Source organism: Buceros rhinoceros, unplaced genomic scaffold, assembly GCF_000710305.1.
Source record: "Buceros rhinoceros silvestris isolate BGI_N320 unplaced genomic scaffold, ASM71030v1 scaffold9984, whole genome shotgun sequence".
Lineage (NCBI taxonomy): Eukaryota > Metazoa > Chordata > Aves > Bucerotiformes > Bucerotidae > Buceros > Buceros rhinoceros.
In genome coordinates, this window is record NW_010406490.1 from 8,543 (window position 1) to 21,707 (window position 13,165).

Genomic DNA, 13,165 nt, shown 5'->3' on the forward strand with positions numbered 1-13,165 from the left:
GCGACTCTTTCATGGGCACCCCCTTGCCGTGGGGAAGGAGCTTGTGTGCCCTTGTGAGGTTGAGAGCTGTGCTGGTGGTGGCATGTGCCTCCGGTAGGTTCTCCCAAGCCAAACAGGTCTCAGCTGAAAGGTCAGACAAAGTGTGTCCACGGGCAGGATGAGCTCACTAGCCTTAGAGCTGTCCTTCTCCTAGGATGGTTGCCCGGACTCCAAACCCGGGCAGATGGAGCTCGTTTAGCCTTGTAAGGCTCATCCATCATCTAAGAGAAGGATACTCTAACCAAACTGATGACCTGAGGACTTCGCTGTCACCATCCAAGCTCGCTAGGCCCTGGCAGATGAACCTCAGGTGTAAAGGGTGGAGCCAGTTCTGTGCACGCTGCGCCTCACCTAAAAAATCCACCGCGCATGCTTGAAGGGTGCACTCATCGCTTGCAGTGAGCGTGGGGAAAGCCCTTCCCAGATCTTCGTTTGCGAAGCCAAGCCATGAGAACGTGTTTTTAGGTTAAGTAGTAGTTCTCTTCTGCTAGGATGTAGACTTTTGTTCTCAGATTTTTAGGAGTATACTTTATGGGTTTTTTTTGGGGGGGTGGTTATTTTTTTTATTATGCTTAAACATTATTCTTTTAGCTTGCATCTTGAAAGTAGCCTACATCCACCACTTCTATTCCATATTTATTTTATTCCATCCAATTCTATTCCATATTCTTCATTTGCCTTTTTGGAATGATTTTATTGAAGATACAGTATTCAGATTACAGAAATTTGTGTGGCAAAATTCCCATGAACTTTGCTTATGCTCCAAGATTTCATATGATTTCGTTTGTGAATTAATTTTTCAACTAAATTTCTAATATTTGAAATTTGCCTTAGAACTTTCTTTCCATGCTTACTTTAAGAAGTTAATTGGAATGTAAAAGCAATTCAGTACACGAGAAGTTACACTGCAAGCTAATTAAAAGGGAAATCATGCAACAAAATAACTAATTTTATAATACACTATCTACAAATAACTTTCAGAACAGCGTTTTTCTTGGGGGGGCGTGAGGTGTGGAATACCAGCCTTTGCTCCAAGGAGCTTATAAGGGAAGGCAGTTTGATCTTCTTTGGACTATTGAATCCCACTGTAGTGTAAACCCTTATAGTGCACTAAGGGTTGTATCGTTCAATACAGTTCAACAGGATGAAGAATATTTAAGTTTGTATACATAACTTTGATTATAAGAAAAGCCATATGGTTTCACAGCCTATGCATTATCTGATTGCTCTTCTGAGCTTTTTATTACATAGAAGAGCAAATGTGAAGTTTGTAAAATAGCTAATGCTGAATTGTTTTATTAGGAAAAAGTCCCTGAGTTACCACGTTTACAAATAAATGTTTTTGTTTGTCTGCTTAAAATGTGCTTTTAGCTTTTATTATATATTAAAAATAACTATGCAGTACTTTGCTGCTGCTGTTCTTCCCCTTTCCACTGAGAAAACTTACTTCTTTTTTTCAGTGGCTGGTGAAACGTGCAATAGAAACAAAGGAAGAAATGGGAGACTATATCCGTTCTTACTCTATATCACAGTTTCAAAAAACTCACAGACTACCAGAGGTAAGGTCATGCCAGTTGTTGTTTCTGTTATAACATGTCAGATGCTCAGGTGCGGTACCAGCTTCACAGCTCTGAAATCAGCACAGTATACAAGTTGCCTTTGCTATCGTTTTGTTAATCTGTCCTAGAGGAATCCACGTACAAATTCAGCTGGCAAAAAACTAAGACCTTGTTGTGACAGAGAGCTCATAGATACTGGTTAACTTGTGCTTAATAGTCACCTTAGTTTTTGTGCAGTATTTTGTCCTTCTCAGTCAGACTGGCTTGCCAGGTGGCTCACTTCTGGAGTAGTCGTAGAGCTCTGTGCAGTGTATCCAGCCTAACTGTGTGACTGGAGCTACATTGCCCGAAACGTGTTCAAAAACACTGGCCATGCTCTGGAGAAGCTCATCTAGCTAAATGAGAATTGATAGGCTGTTAATGCTCTACGACTAGGGCTTTGTTTTAGAGCGATCAAAGTCAGTTCTTGTCGCCCTGTATCCAAACCCCAACATTTGTTCTTGAAAAGCCAGATTCCTAAAAAACTTAATTCAGAAAGTGAACTTGGGGAATAACAGACAGGGCCAGCTTTGGGTTAAAATAAAATGTATTTGTCTCAGCAAAATATGACTCCCGGAGGAGTGGGAGGTGCGGCTTTATCTAGAAGTGTAGTGATAAGAGTAATTTTGCACTGTTTGAGATACCTTCACCACATTCCTTCTCCTGATAATAGCCGAAGGCTGCCCATTTTGAAGTCATGTGCTTAGAATGGCGTTGTGATCCTCTCTCCTTCCTGTTCTGCAGTAATGATAGGAAGCTTCCTTGGTGTAGGAGGAGAGCTGGCACGAGCTTGGCTTTGTGCTTATAGTGCAGAAACATCAATTCTGTTCATGAATGTCCCAAGGGAATTCCATATTTAAAATACAGAACCCAAGTTTTGTCTCTTAATTCAGTAACAGCATTAAAGGTAGATGTCTTTAGTATTGTGAAAGACAGACAGATTTGATTAGCTTGGTGTGGTTTGGATTTTGTTTGGGGTTTTTGGATTATTTTTAATGCTTAGAAACTAAAATAACAGTAGGGGAAATTTATCTTTTCCACGTTAAGCCCATCCCAACTTAATTTCTTCATAGGAGGTCCTGGTATTGGGCTGGGATTGCATTTATCTCGGGTACCGTGTAAGCAGAGAGGAGGAAGCCTGCTGATCTGGATACAGTTATAAAGACCTACCTTCCTCTCTGATGAGCAAAGGAAATGTTACTTCTGTGTTAGAGGAAATCACTGACATTTCACCAAATAATTGGGCACCTTGTTAGAAACTGACAACTTTGCCAAGCTCATTAGAATGGCTGAGATTTATCTCCATTCCTAGTATTTTTAATTGCCTCCATTACTGTCTTGCAGGATGATGAATTTATGCAAAGAAAAGAGAAGGCTATCAAAACTGTTACTGATATCTGTGTAAGTATGTTAGATGTTTATGATCAAGAAGCAGGTGGTTTTAGTAATGAAATGGTGGTGGATAGTTCTGTTTAATGCAGCCAGTCCTGGGTTTTCTCATGAGAAGGTCCCAGTTAAGTTACATGTTGAGCGTCAATCTTAGAACAGGTCTCAAATACCAACATATCAGATTGAAAACCTTTTATGGGTACACTGTATGAGCAGATAAACCCTATCAGCTGGTTGCACAGAGTGTGGAGTTCCCTGCTATCAAAGACGAGTCACAAGGTAGCCTACAGGCTATTAAACCCCCAGCAAACTGTTTGTTTGAAGCTCTTCGCAGCTGGACTGTTTATCTTGAAATTAATCAAAATAACAATCATCTCCTCAATTTAAATGTCTGCATTTCAGAACTTTTTTACTTCTTGTAATTAGCTCTGAAAATACACACCCTATTTCGGAAATGTTTTCTTCAGGTAGCAGATGTTGGTTGGGAAACGTGATATTGCTTGTGTTCTCCCTCTTCAGATGCAGACCATCTAACTCAGGCTATGATTTTTTTGAAAGCTTGTTCGACAGGTGTCATCAGGAGTGACACATAAAATATGCAGGCTAGTCACTGCCTCATACTTGAATTCAGATGCCTAACTAGTGCCTCGAGTTTCTGTCCTTGCTTTCTCTCTAATTTCCCAGTTTGGTTGGGACTGTCAGTTCACCACTTTTTTGGACCATCTTGATAATATCACAGGCCAGCATTTGAGAAGGGATGAGAAATCTGGGTATGCCTTGAATGGGACACTTGCAAAGGCTCCCCAGTAAATAGTGAAGCCCCACTCTTCTGAGGAGATCAGTGCTATTTCACATAGCTCTAGCCAGATGCCCTAAACTCTTCGTCCACAGATAGAGGTGTTAAGCACCAGCATAACGAGCTGTATGATAGCTTGCAGAATGGACCTGCCAAAGTCTTGTCATGTTTTGGAGGTAGCTAATTTTCCATAATAACAACCTGAATTCTGCGGAACATAGTATATGGGGTTGAATTACAGTGTATGTTTATAGAAAAACATTGCTATGAAAGTCTCCAGATGATGACCAGTACAAATCCCTTGTTAATCTATTTGAATAATTACTCTTGCTTTGAAAGTTTCAATTACAGTCTCTAACTGTTCCCCATGGTTTGGTTGGGTTTTTTAATTGTTAGCGGAGTCTTTTACTCCAACCAGCAATACTTGTCTTTCCAGTGAGCTCTGTTTTCCGTTTTACAATTTAGCTCCCCTGGTGAATGGGGATTCTTAGTTTGTTTGTGCACCTGTATAACCCTTTAAATTTGTCTAAGAATGAAGCAGGTAATGGAAAGCAAGTAAAACAAGGTTCAGGCTTAAAAGTTTGGTGGTCTTTTGCACCATTCAGCTAGTCTGCCTAAATGTCTCTGCATAGCTCTCCTGCCTTTGAGCATGCTAGCTCCTCTCCTCAGTTTGGATCTATCTGGAGGGCTGATCAAGGTGTATTCTGTCTTCTCCTCTGAATCACAGATCTCTCGTTTTTAGGTGTTATCTTCATGATAGATGACATTTCTTCCTCACTTCTCAGGGTATCATTAGATAAACACCTCTTCCTTAAATATAGGAGCTCTGTCAGGATTATATCTTCTTAGTGAAGGATTAGTTCAAGAGATCTGTTAAAGCATCAAGGCCTGTGTGTGGCCTAGAAGAACACACAGTGAATTTTTAGGGGAGAAAATACAGAAGCTTTCCAATCTATCCATAGGAACTGGAAGAAGGAGAAGGTGGCTGTTAGATGAAGGCTCTTTTGTGGGTCACCTTTAAATCATGGTGCATTGGAACTGGAAGAGAAATCCTCTTTCCTAAAAGAGAGCCAGCAAGTGTGAAAGATTAGTCTGTTGTCTGAATTCATTAGTATTACTCTGGTCTAAGGACCTGCCCGTCTCTTCTCAGTGAGATGGGTACATGAGATTTATGGTCACAATCAGGCTTAAAGTTAGAATAGGGAATATTAAATATCAGTAATGGTTATTGGAATAAGAACTGCTGCTGCTGAAGGGTGACTGTCTCGTGAATTGCGATTATCTCGCAGTGGTTTTGTTCAGCTACTCCATTATCGGATGCCAAGACTGTTTATGGTATGATGCCTACACTTTATATAGCACAGGTATAATATAGAATGCCGTCGTAAAAGCTGTAATTACTTCTATGACTTACATTGCTTTTCGGTAGGTGTGAAAGTACATTTTGTGAGAGATTCTTGATTGTAAAAAGCTTTTTGATGTGACAGTCAAAAATGTAGCAAGATTTAATAGCTGGAAACAAAGATGACAGAAATGGAGATTAGAAATCCAGAAAAATTGCAAAGGGTGACTGACAAATGGAAGAGAAACTTGCCAAGGAATATGGTTTGTTTTCACTTGTTTGAAATCTACTTTAGGACTGCATGTCTTTGAAAAAGAATGAAAGCTATTTTTGCAATGTTGTGGTGCAGAAATTGCTTGTTGAAAATAATAGTTTGTGTTGTACAAGTCAGATCAAGCAAAAAATCATTTTCCTCATTCATTTTCTTTTAGAATCTTTGCAACTTCTTGTATTGAATCTTTCGTCCCATGTGAATAAGATTTTTCTGAAGTTAAATGTGTGTGTGGAAAACCCACCCTTTGATTTCCAGTTTGGTTTTTGTAATGTGTGTGTTCCAAGCTTTCTGAGCCTGGCCTTCATAAGATTTAAAATACGTTAATATAACACAGAGCGGAAGAGAGAAGGGGGTGTGTGTTCCTTTTTGATGCTGATTATTTGGTGGTGGTGATGAAGTTTTCTGTGCTGTGATGAGGGCTGGAATTTCTTTTCAGAAAAAGGAGAAGAGAAAATGTCATCTAATGGATTGAGGGGGACACTTTTTTTTAAAAAATATCAGTTGGATTAAAAAAAAAAATCTGAGATCACATGGAGGTTTTTGTGGGTTTGTTTTTTTTTTTTTCCCCAGTATCCTTCTGAGCAGGATAGCATTAAATACTGGACTTCAATTAACTTACAAATCTTTATGGCAGGAACAGAAATGTTGCATTGCTGACTAGATGCCCTCTAATCTTTCGCCAAACAAACAGCAAAAATAATTCCAGTCAAAATGAGTGTTGTCTTCACTCCAATTTCTGATTTGGGGAAAGCCGAGGATCTCATGATTATTTTTTAATTGGCTTGGTTTTTGGATTTGTTTTGTGCTTTTTTTTTTTTAATGTTGCTATATAGACTTTTATAGTGGTATAGTTGACCTATATGGAAGGAGGAGGAAAAATAGTACTTTAATATTAGGCATATTTACAGTACTGTAACAGTTGTGTCTGTATCAACAGTGAGGTTAGGGGCTCTGTCCTTTTTGTTTCCATTTTGTTTGTAAATTGGAAGATGCTCTATCAGTGCAAAACAGTACTTGTGAATCCTTGTTTTACCTGATGGGCTGTTGTCCAGCTATATAATCACGCAGGGATGGAATGAGATTGAATGATTTTAAATGGCAATAAAATCTACTTTAATTCCATTGTAACCTGTGGTCATTGCATAGATAAAAATTGCATTTAATTATCTTAATAAGAGATTAAAAATAGAACTAACTCGCAGAGGAGGTAACATCTCTAGACACTGGCATTACCAGCTAAATCACAGAGCCTTTTTTAAAAGGTGGTGATTGTGTTATTTTTGATTCTTCTTGAAATTGTGATGTAGGAGTTGGTGTTAAATACCCGATTAGAGCTTTTTTTAACACCTGGAAAGATGAGTCCTACAGCACATTGTTGAGAAGTATAGTCAGTAAGATTCTATCATGTAATTCCAAAAAGAGGAAGCGAAGGATGTTTATGTGCTAAGTACACTGAATTGGAAGGCAAACGTATGTAGCACTCCAGCTAACAATTCAGACACTGCAAAAGGCTTTTCTAAAATACATGATGAATTCATGCACTGTCTTACAGGAGGTTTACAAACCCCAGAGAAAATACAAACGGCAGAAGGGAGCTGAAGAACTGCTAGATGAGGAGTCAAAGGTTCATGCTACGCTTCTGGAATATGGCAGGTGAAAGGCTTCATGTAACTGTCTGTGGGTTGTGCATTGTGTGAATTTAGAATCATTCTATATAAAATGTGGGTTGTTGGGGATTTTTTCCCAACTTGAGGATCAAACAGTTTCAGATTTACTCTTGTTTGGTTTCAGACTTTGTTTGCTTACCCTGTAAATTCTCTGAGGACTGGACAGCCCTCACACGTGTGAACAATGTTTTGTACAGTGGGAGCCAAAGTTCTGCCTTCGTGCTGCTAGTAGGGCTTCTTTATTTAACATACTTGCTCTTTGCTCCATGAAAACGGCTGAGATTCATGATGCTTCTAGGTAGTGTCTGTCAATCAATGTTGCCTCTTTAAAGGCAAGTAATTCCCAGAAAATGGGGCAGGGGAAAGGAGCTGAAGATGTTAAAGTTGTTTTTTGTAGTTCTAATGTGATTGCTACAACAGGAGTTAGTGCTTTGTCTTCATACTTCCTGGAAACTTCCATACAGAGATGAAGTTACCAAGGTTTGCACTTACCCATTACCTTTGGAGGTCCCTCTGGTGTACTGAGAGCTCTGCACACACATAAAAATAATGTGACAGAGATTCTCGTTTCTATTCGCAGTTTTCTTTTTGTAGTTTAGTGATGTGGACAGCTTGTCTGCTGTTTGAGCTCTTAATGCTTAGTGAGTGCAAATGACATTTGAATTTGTATCTTCGTGGCTTCTTTTCCCCCCAAAGCCATAAGTTGTTTTGGGTTTTTTTGCTTTCAGTATTTTGATTGCTTTCCTTTTACCCTTTTTTGTACATTTCTCTTGACACACAGTTGAAATCAGCTAGTTTCCTGGTTGCAGGTTGCTTATAATCTTTCACTTTGATTCACAGTGGTGTTTTGTGAGGGCAGTGTGAACGAATTAACATTCGTCAGCTTATTTTCTGTTAAAGTGAGGTGAAATCCTCTGTGTTCCTAATGGAATGAAACTACTGGGAGACGTCTGGATGCCCTATTACTCAGCAGAGCTCTTCTGACATTGCAGAAACTGTATATACAAATGGTTAACTATAGAACTTTTCCCTTCCTTCCTTCCTTCAACCAGCATTGGAGTTCAGTGCAGCTGTCTGAAGTATAGGAAGCTGATTTAAAAGCCCAACATGACTGGCTGCTCTAATGAGCAGAGGATTTGAATGTGTTCTGGTAATGATTTCCTAATGGCTTCTCAAAGCATAAAACTCCTGATCAGAAAACTATTTTGGATATAGTGCAAAAATAAAGAACATCTGCGAAAATGGCAGTAGCAAGACACAAAGAGGTGCTTTGTATATTTTGGTAGCGAAAGTCTTAAAGAAGATGATAGCATGTGTATTGTGAACCTAGTGATAAGCTAAGGAGTTCGGGGGCTCATATACATACAGAAATCTGTGGGGTCAGCAGGGATTACTGTCCACTAACAGCACTGTTAGGTGAACTAGAACACTGCTGAAAATGGCAAAGAGTAAATTTTTGGTAGATTTAGGGACAGAGTTGAATGTTTGTAGAATTCAAACAGTTGAAGTGAGCCTTTCATTCTTCTACCGTGTGTAGATAGCAGTCGTGGAAAACCATGACTAGCGGATTTCTTTTTCCCTTCTAGATGTCCCTTGGTTATCATAAAAATGGCTCCTAATAATCAGTAGCACACTAATAATCACAGAAGTTAATATTCTCAGTCCAGCAAGTAGTACAGGGTCTTGCAATGTCCAGATGCCAAATGGAGCCAGGGATTGTGCCTTACTCTAAACTGTTTTTTGATTCTGTGGCCTCCAGCTTTGAAGTTATCACTAATGAGCTTGGATGTGGTTGACCAGAGTCTGACTTGAGAGTGCAGTGGTGCCAGTGAGCATCTTTCCACGTGGCTCCATAGTCTGTGTGAGCTAAGGGCTTTCATCACCACATCTTTGCATATTAGCAGTTTTCATCAAAGTAAAAAGTCAGTTCCTATAGCAGACATGAAATGTTAAGCCTGGGAGGCATCTGGATTCTCTGTGGCTACAAGTGATGGTGAAGTTTTTGTTATTGCTGCTCTGGTGCAGTTCATTTCTTGGATGTAATTATCTATGTGAGAATGAAATTGTCCTGCAGAAAGCAAGACCGCATATACGATAATGGCAATAGAAACTTATAAATGCTTCTACACTAATACAGCTTTATGCGTGTTGGGTGAAAGGGTAGTGCTCTGCAGTATTCTTTGTACTGCTGAGCTTTAAAATGCAGAGACAACTTGATGTTGGAGAACTCTTGAAAACTTGGGGTTATGCTGTAGTAAAATATGACTGAATTTACCTGTTGAGTGTTGAATAAACGGAGGACTGGTGACAATTGATACTGCTGCTGAGCATCACTTAACTTTTAGACATAAAAGGCTTATAAATCGTCCCACTTCTGCAGTACTTAAGGAATTAAACTGTCGTAGCTGTTAGTCAATCAGGAACATCACTTCTTTCCTATCTGCATACATTCTGGATTTAGTGCTTTGTAGTACTGAAGATGATTGCTCGCTCACCCAAATTTCTTTTCTACCTGTTTTTTCTTCAAGATAATATTTCCAAAATAATCAAGTAACTCAAATGTCAATTTTGCCTCTCCCTCAAAAACAACAGATTTCAAAAAGTTTTTCGAGGATATATTTAAAGCCCTGAACACCGTGTTTCAGAAGGAAATTGGAGATTCATCAAAGCACACAAGCATGAATGGGTTCTGGGCATAGAGATTGCAGTGGCAATTTCCTGAGGCCTTTCCAGGATTCATTAGTATATAGCTAATAGTGCAGAATTAACTTGCAAATGGAAAGAGAACGTTGGGTTTTCCTTTCGTGAGCTTTTCATGACTATTTTATGAATAGTCTAGATTCACGAATCATGATGGAAGGAGTAGATGGACCTGAAATTATCCTGTAAATATGTTGTAGTACCTGCTTATTTAGTTTATTTGAAGCATTCCAAAACTAACGTGAACCTGGCTGTTGGATTTGTTATAGAATGCACTTTTTGGTGTATTTCTTATGTTGAAAACTGATAGAAACTTAATATATTTGTGAATGTTGTAAAGAACAATGTATATTTTTTGTGTTACCATTGTTCTTTTAGGAGATACGGATTTAGCAGACAAGCAGGAAAAACAGAACAGGTAAAAAAATACACTAATAATTAAATACTCAAAATGTGGGAGGAATTGCATTGTTTTAGTTGAAGCGCTGGTTACTCTTAGATCCTACAGGAATACAACAGAATAAACAGCTACAACTTCTCTTATTACCATCTCTTAAAAATGGCTAAATGGAACTGAAAGTCTGCATGCTTTGAAAGATGCAGTTGGTTACTATCTCCTTTTTTAAAGGATTTCCTTCGTCTGTACTCAGATATCACATTTTGCAGACATTTTTCCCTTAGAAGAAAGGGTATTTGGATGGTTTCTTGTTTTTCATTGTGAAGTAATGACATAGCCTGTGTGTTTCATGAGTATCTTTTAACTAACAGTTCCATGATGTGATTGTTAGAGTTTTTCCTTTTCTTTTTAAAGAACCATTCAGCTTGGTAAGAAATTTTGTAGGTTTTATTACATAACAGGTTATTTAATGTGATAGAGAAACCATGCCATAAATAAATCATAGTGCCCTTTGAAAAATAGCATCCTTGCTGTGCTTCTGATGATTATGGAATTATAAAATGTCCTTGTCACAGTTTTTGCAGTTTTATTGTTTCAGTGCAGATATTACTTTGGCTACAAGTTTTTTTTACGGACAGAGATAATGAAGAAATGCATTAAGCAGGTCATGGACCCAGCAATACATTGAGTATATTACAGTTGCCTTTCTTCATTGTCTCAATATTCCACATACAAATTTATTTAGTCTTTACAAATGGAGAAGTTTCCCAGTCTAGGCATACCTCTTTTTCCCCTCAAAGTAACTGCCAGGCTGCAGTCATGTTTATGCAGCCCATCTTGTTTCTTCAAAAATATTACTGACTCTGGAATGTTGTATGTTAGATGGTCATCATGTCTGTGGTGTGAATTGAGTCTCCAGTAAGGCTGAAGTGGAAGATTAAATAGTCAGGTTAGCAGTGCAAGAGCAATCTAGAAATTGAGTCCGTCGGTTACCAGTTCTCATTAGTTTAGCGGTACAAATTCTTCTGACTGAACTAGGCAATTCGGCACTCTTGTGTTGTATGTTTGTTACACCAATATCAAGTTATAAAAAATCACTTATGTAAGAAAATATTTCAGCTTTCTTCTATGTAGCAGGCATCATATTCTGGGGTACTTAATTATATTAAGAGGTTTGTAGAGTTCAGAATAAGGGATCTTTACCCTGGATGTGTCCGTAGCAAGGCAGAGACCCTATTTTGAAGAGATGGAATACTTGTGAAATTAGTGAGGGTTACATTTCTGCTGGTATGAATTGGTGGGATGTTCCAGTGGCTGAAACGTATTTGTGAAAACAGAACAGCTGTATTCCTACTTACTCTTTGCTGTCTCTCTTAATCCTTTAGAAAACTGGAACTACATATAACATTGTTGTAATTTTTCTTTAAAAGGCTGAAGATAAAAAAATTGCACTCCCTCCAGGGCTTGCAGCAGCAGGAAAAGCTGAGCCTTGTGATGAAGATGACCTTCAGGCTGCTGAAGAGGTGTGTCACCTACACAGTAGGCGTGGATGTTACTAACCTGGGGGCAGGGCAGCAGTTGCTGCTGCCTAGTCATTTTCTGCAAGAAGGAAAATTTCCGTGTTTAGCTGAAGAGAGAGAGTTGCTTCCCACAGGAGAATATGGAACCTGAAATTGATGAACAAAATTAAATGTTTGTTGAAGTTTAATAGCAAACAATTCAACTTTTGTTTTGTGATCTGAGCATTTTTAAAAGGTTGATTTTGCCTTGACAATGGGAGCTGAATAGTCTGAGTTATATATATACTGTTAGAAGATATTTTCCTTAAATTCAGTAGCTTTAGCCAGCTCTTCTTTAATTTTTAATTTTTACTGTCCCATTACATGCATTAAAATCCATGTTATATGATCCTAATTGTAAACAGGTGTCCCTGTCACGAGGCAGAACTTACTTAAATTATGAAAGATAAATTGTTATGTGTAATTTCTCATGTTTTGCCCTAGCTTCGTATTAAAACTTTGATGACTGGAATGGCTGCAATGGCAACAGAAGAGGTAAGCAGCATTAAAAACTCGTACGGCTTTGTTTAAAATGTGCTTGGCTATAGCAGTTATTCCTAAAATTTGGTTAACGATGAGTCTGAAGTCTTGGAATGACTGCGTTTAAATTTTCATGAAAGGAGTGCAAGAAAAGGTGGTTGAATTAGGAAGACTAATTTTTACAAGGCTGATGACTTCATCATTTGCCTTGAAATGATAAAAGCGATGTAAATAAATGCCTCTTTCAAAAGGTTTCTACAAGGAGAATTTCAGGGGAAAGATATCACAGTGCAGCTACCCAAGACGCAGTATGATCTTAGTTTATTTATCTCATGAAGATACTCGGAGGTGTAATCATTTCACCGGGGACAGTGGAAGGAAAGGCCTTTCAAGGTGTTTTTCAAAGCACTGATAAATATTTATAATCAACACCATTAGTCCAAGACACATAAAATACTGGATACGTATCTTCTTTTCTTAATTGGTTGCAGTTAATGACATAAAGGATCTTGTAGGCTGTTGTAATTTTGAAAATTTGTACATTTTAATTTCTGAGTGAGAGGACTGGGAAGAATTTCAGTTGTTAAACGTTTTTTCTGTTTATGCTGAAATCACAGAAGAAAAGGTAGTAATTAGTCTAGTCTAAAAGTTGATTGACGTGCTTTCTGTTGAAATACACTGTAGAATTCAGTTCCACTTGAAGATTGTTTTCGTACATACTTCAGATTTGAAAGGTACATTCTTTCACACATCTCCATTGTTACAGTTTGGCTCAAACGTGGTCTAATGGTGACTTTTATTACTGTGCATGCAAAATGCAGTATACAGAATACAATTAGAAGTAAGTTTTTAGGAAATTTGGATTCAGATTTTCAAAAGGTTGTAAATGAGAAATTTCATCAGCAAAGGTTTTTTTTTGGGGGG

The 13,165-nt window shown here is 38.3% G+C and overlaps 1 protein-coding gene across 1 annotated transcript in view; it reads left to right on the forward strand.

Annotated features, from left to right (window-relative positions):
• Window positions 1–13,165, forward strand: part of CCDC93 (coiled-coil domain containing 93) — a gene marked incomplete at its 5' end in the record, with an annotated part of 47,124 nt that overhangs the window by 7,604 nt on the left and 26,355 nt on the right. Inside the window, 6 exons of the mRNA XM_010134107.1 lie at window positions 1,500–1,598; window positions 2,982–3,038; window positions 6,991–7,091; window positions 10,184–10,223; window positions 11,633–11,725; window positions 12,206–12,256. Coding sequence (XP_010132409.1) covers window positions 1,500–1,598; window positions 2,982–3,038; window positions 6,991–7,091; window positions 10,184–10,223; window positions 11,633–11,725; window positions 12,206–12,256 — 441 coding nt within the window. The remainder of the gene's footprint in view (window positions 1–1,499; window positions 1,599–2,981; window positions 3,039–6,990; window positions 7,092–10,183; window positions 10,224–11,632; window positions 11,726–12,205; window positions 12,257–13,165) is intronic.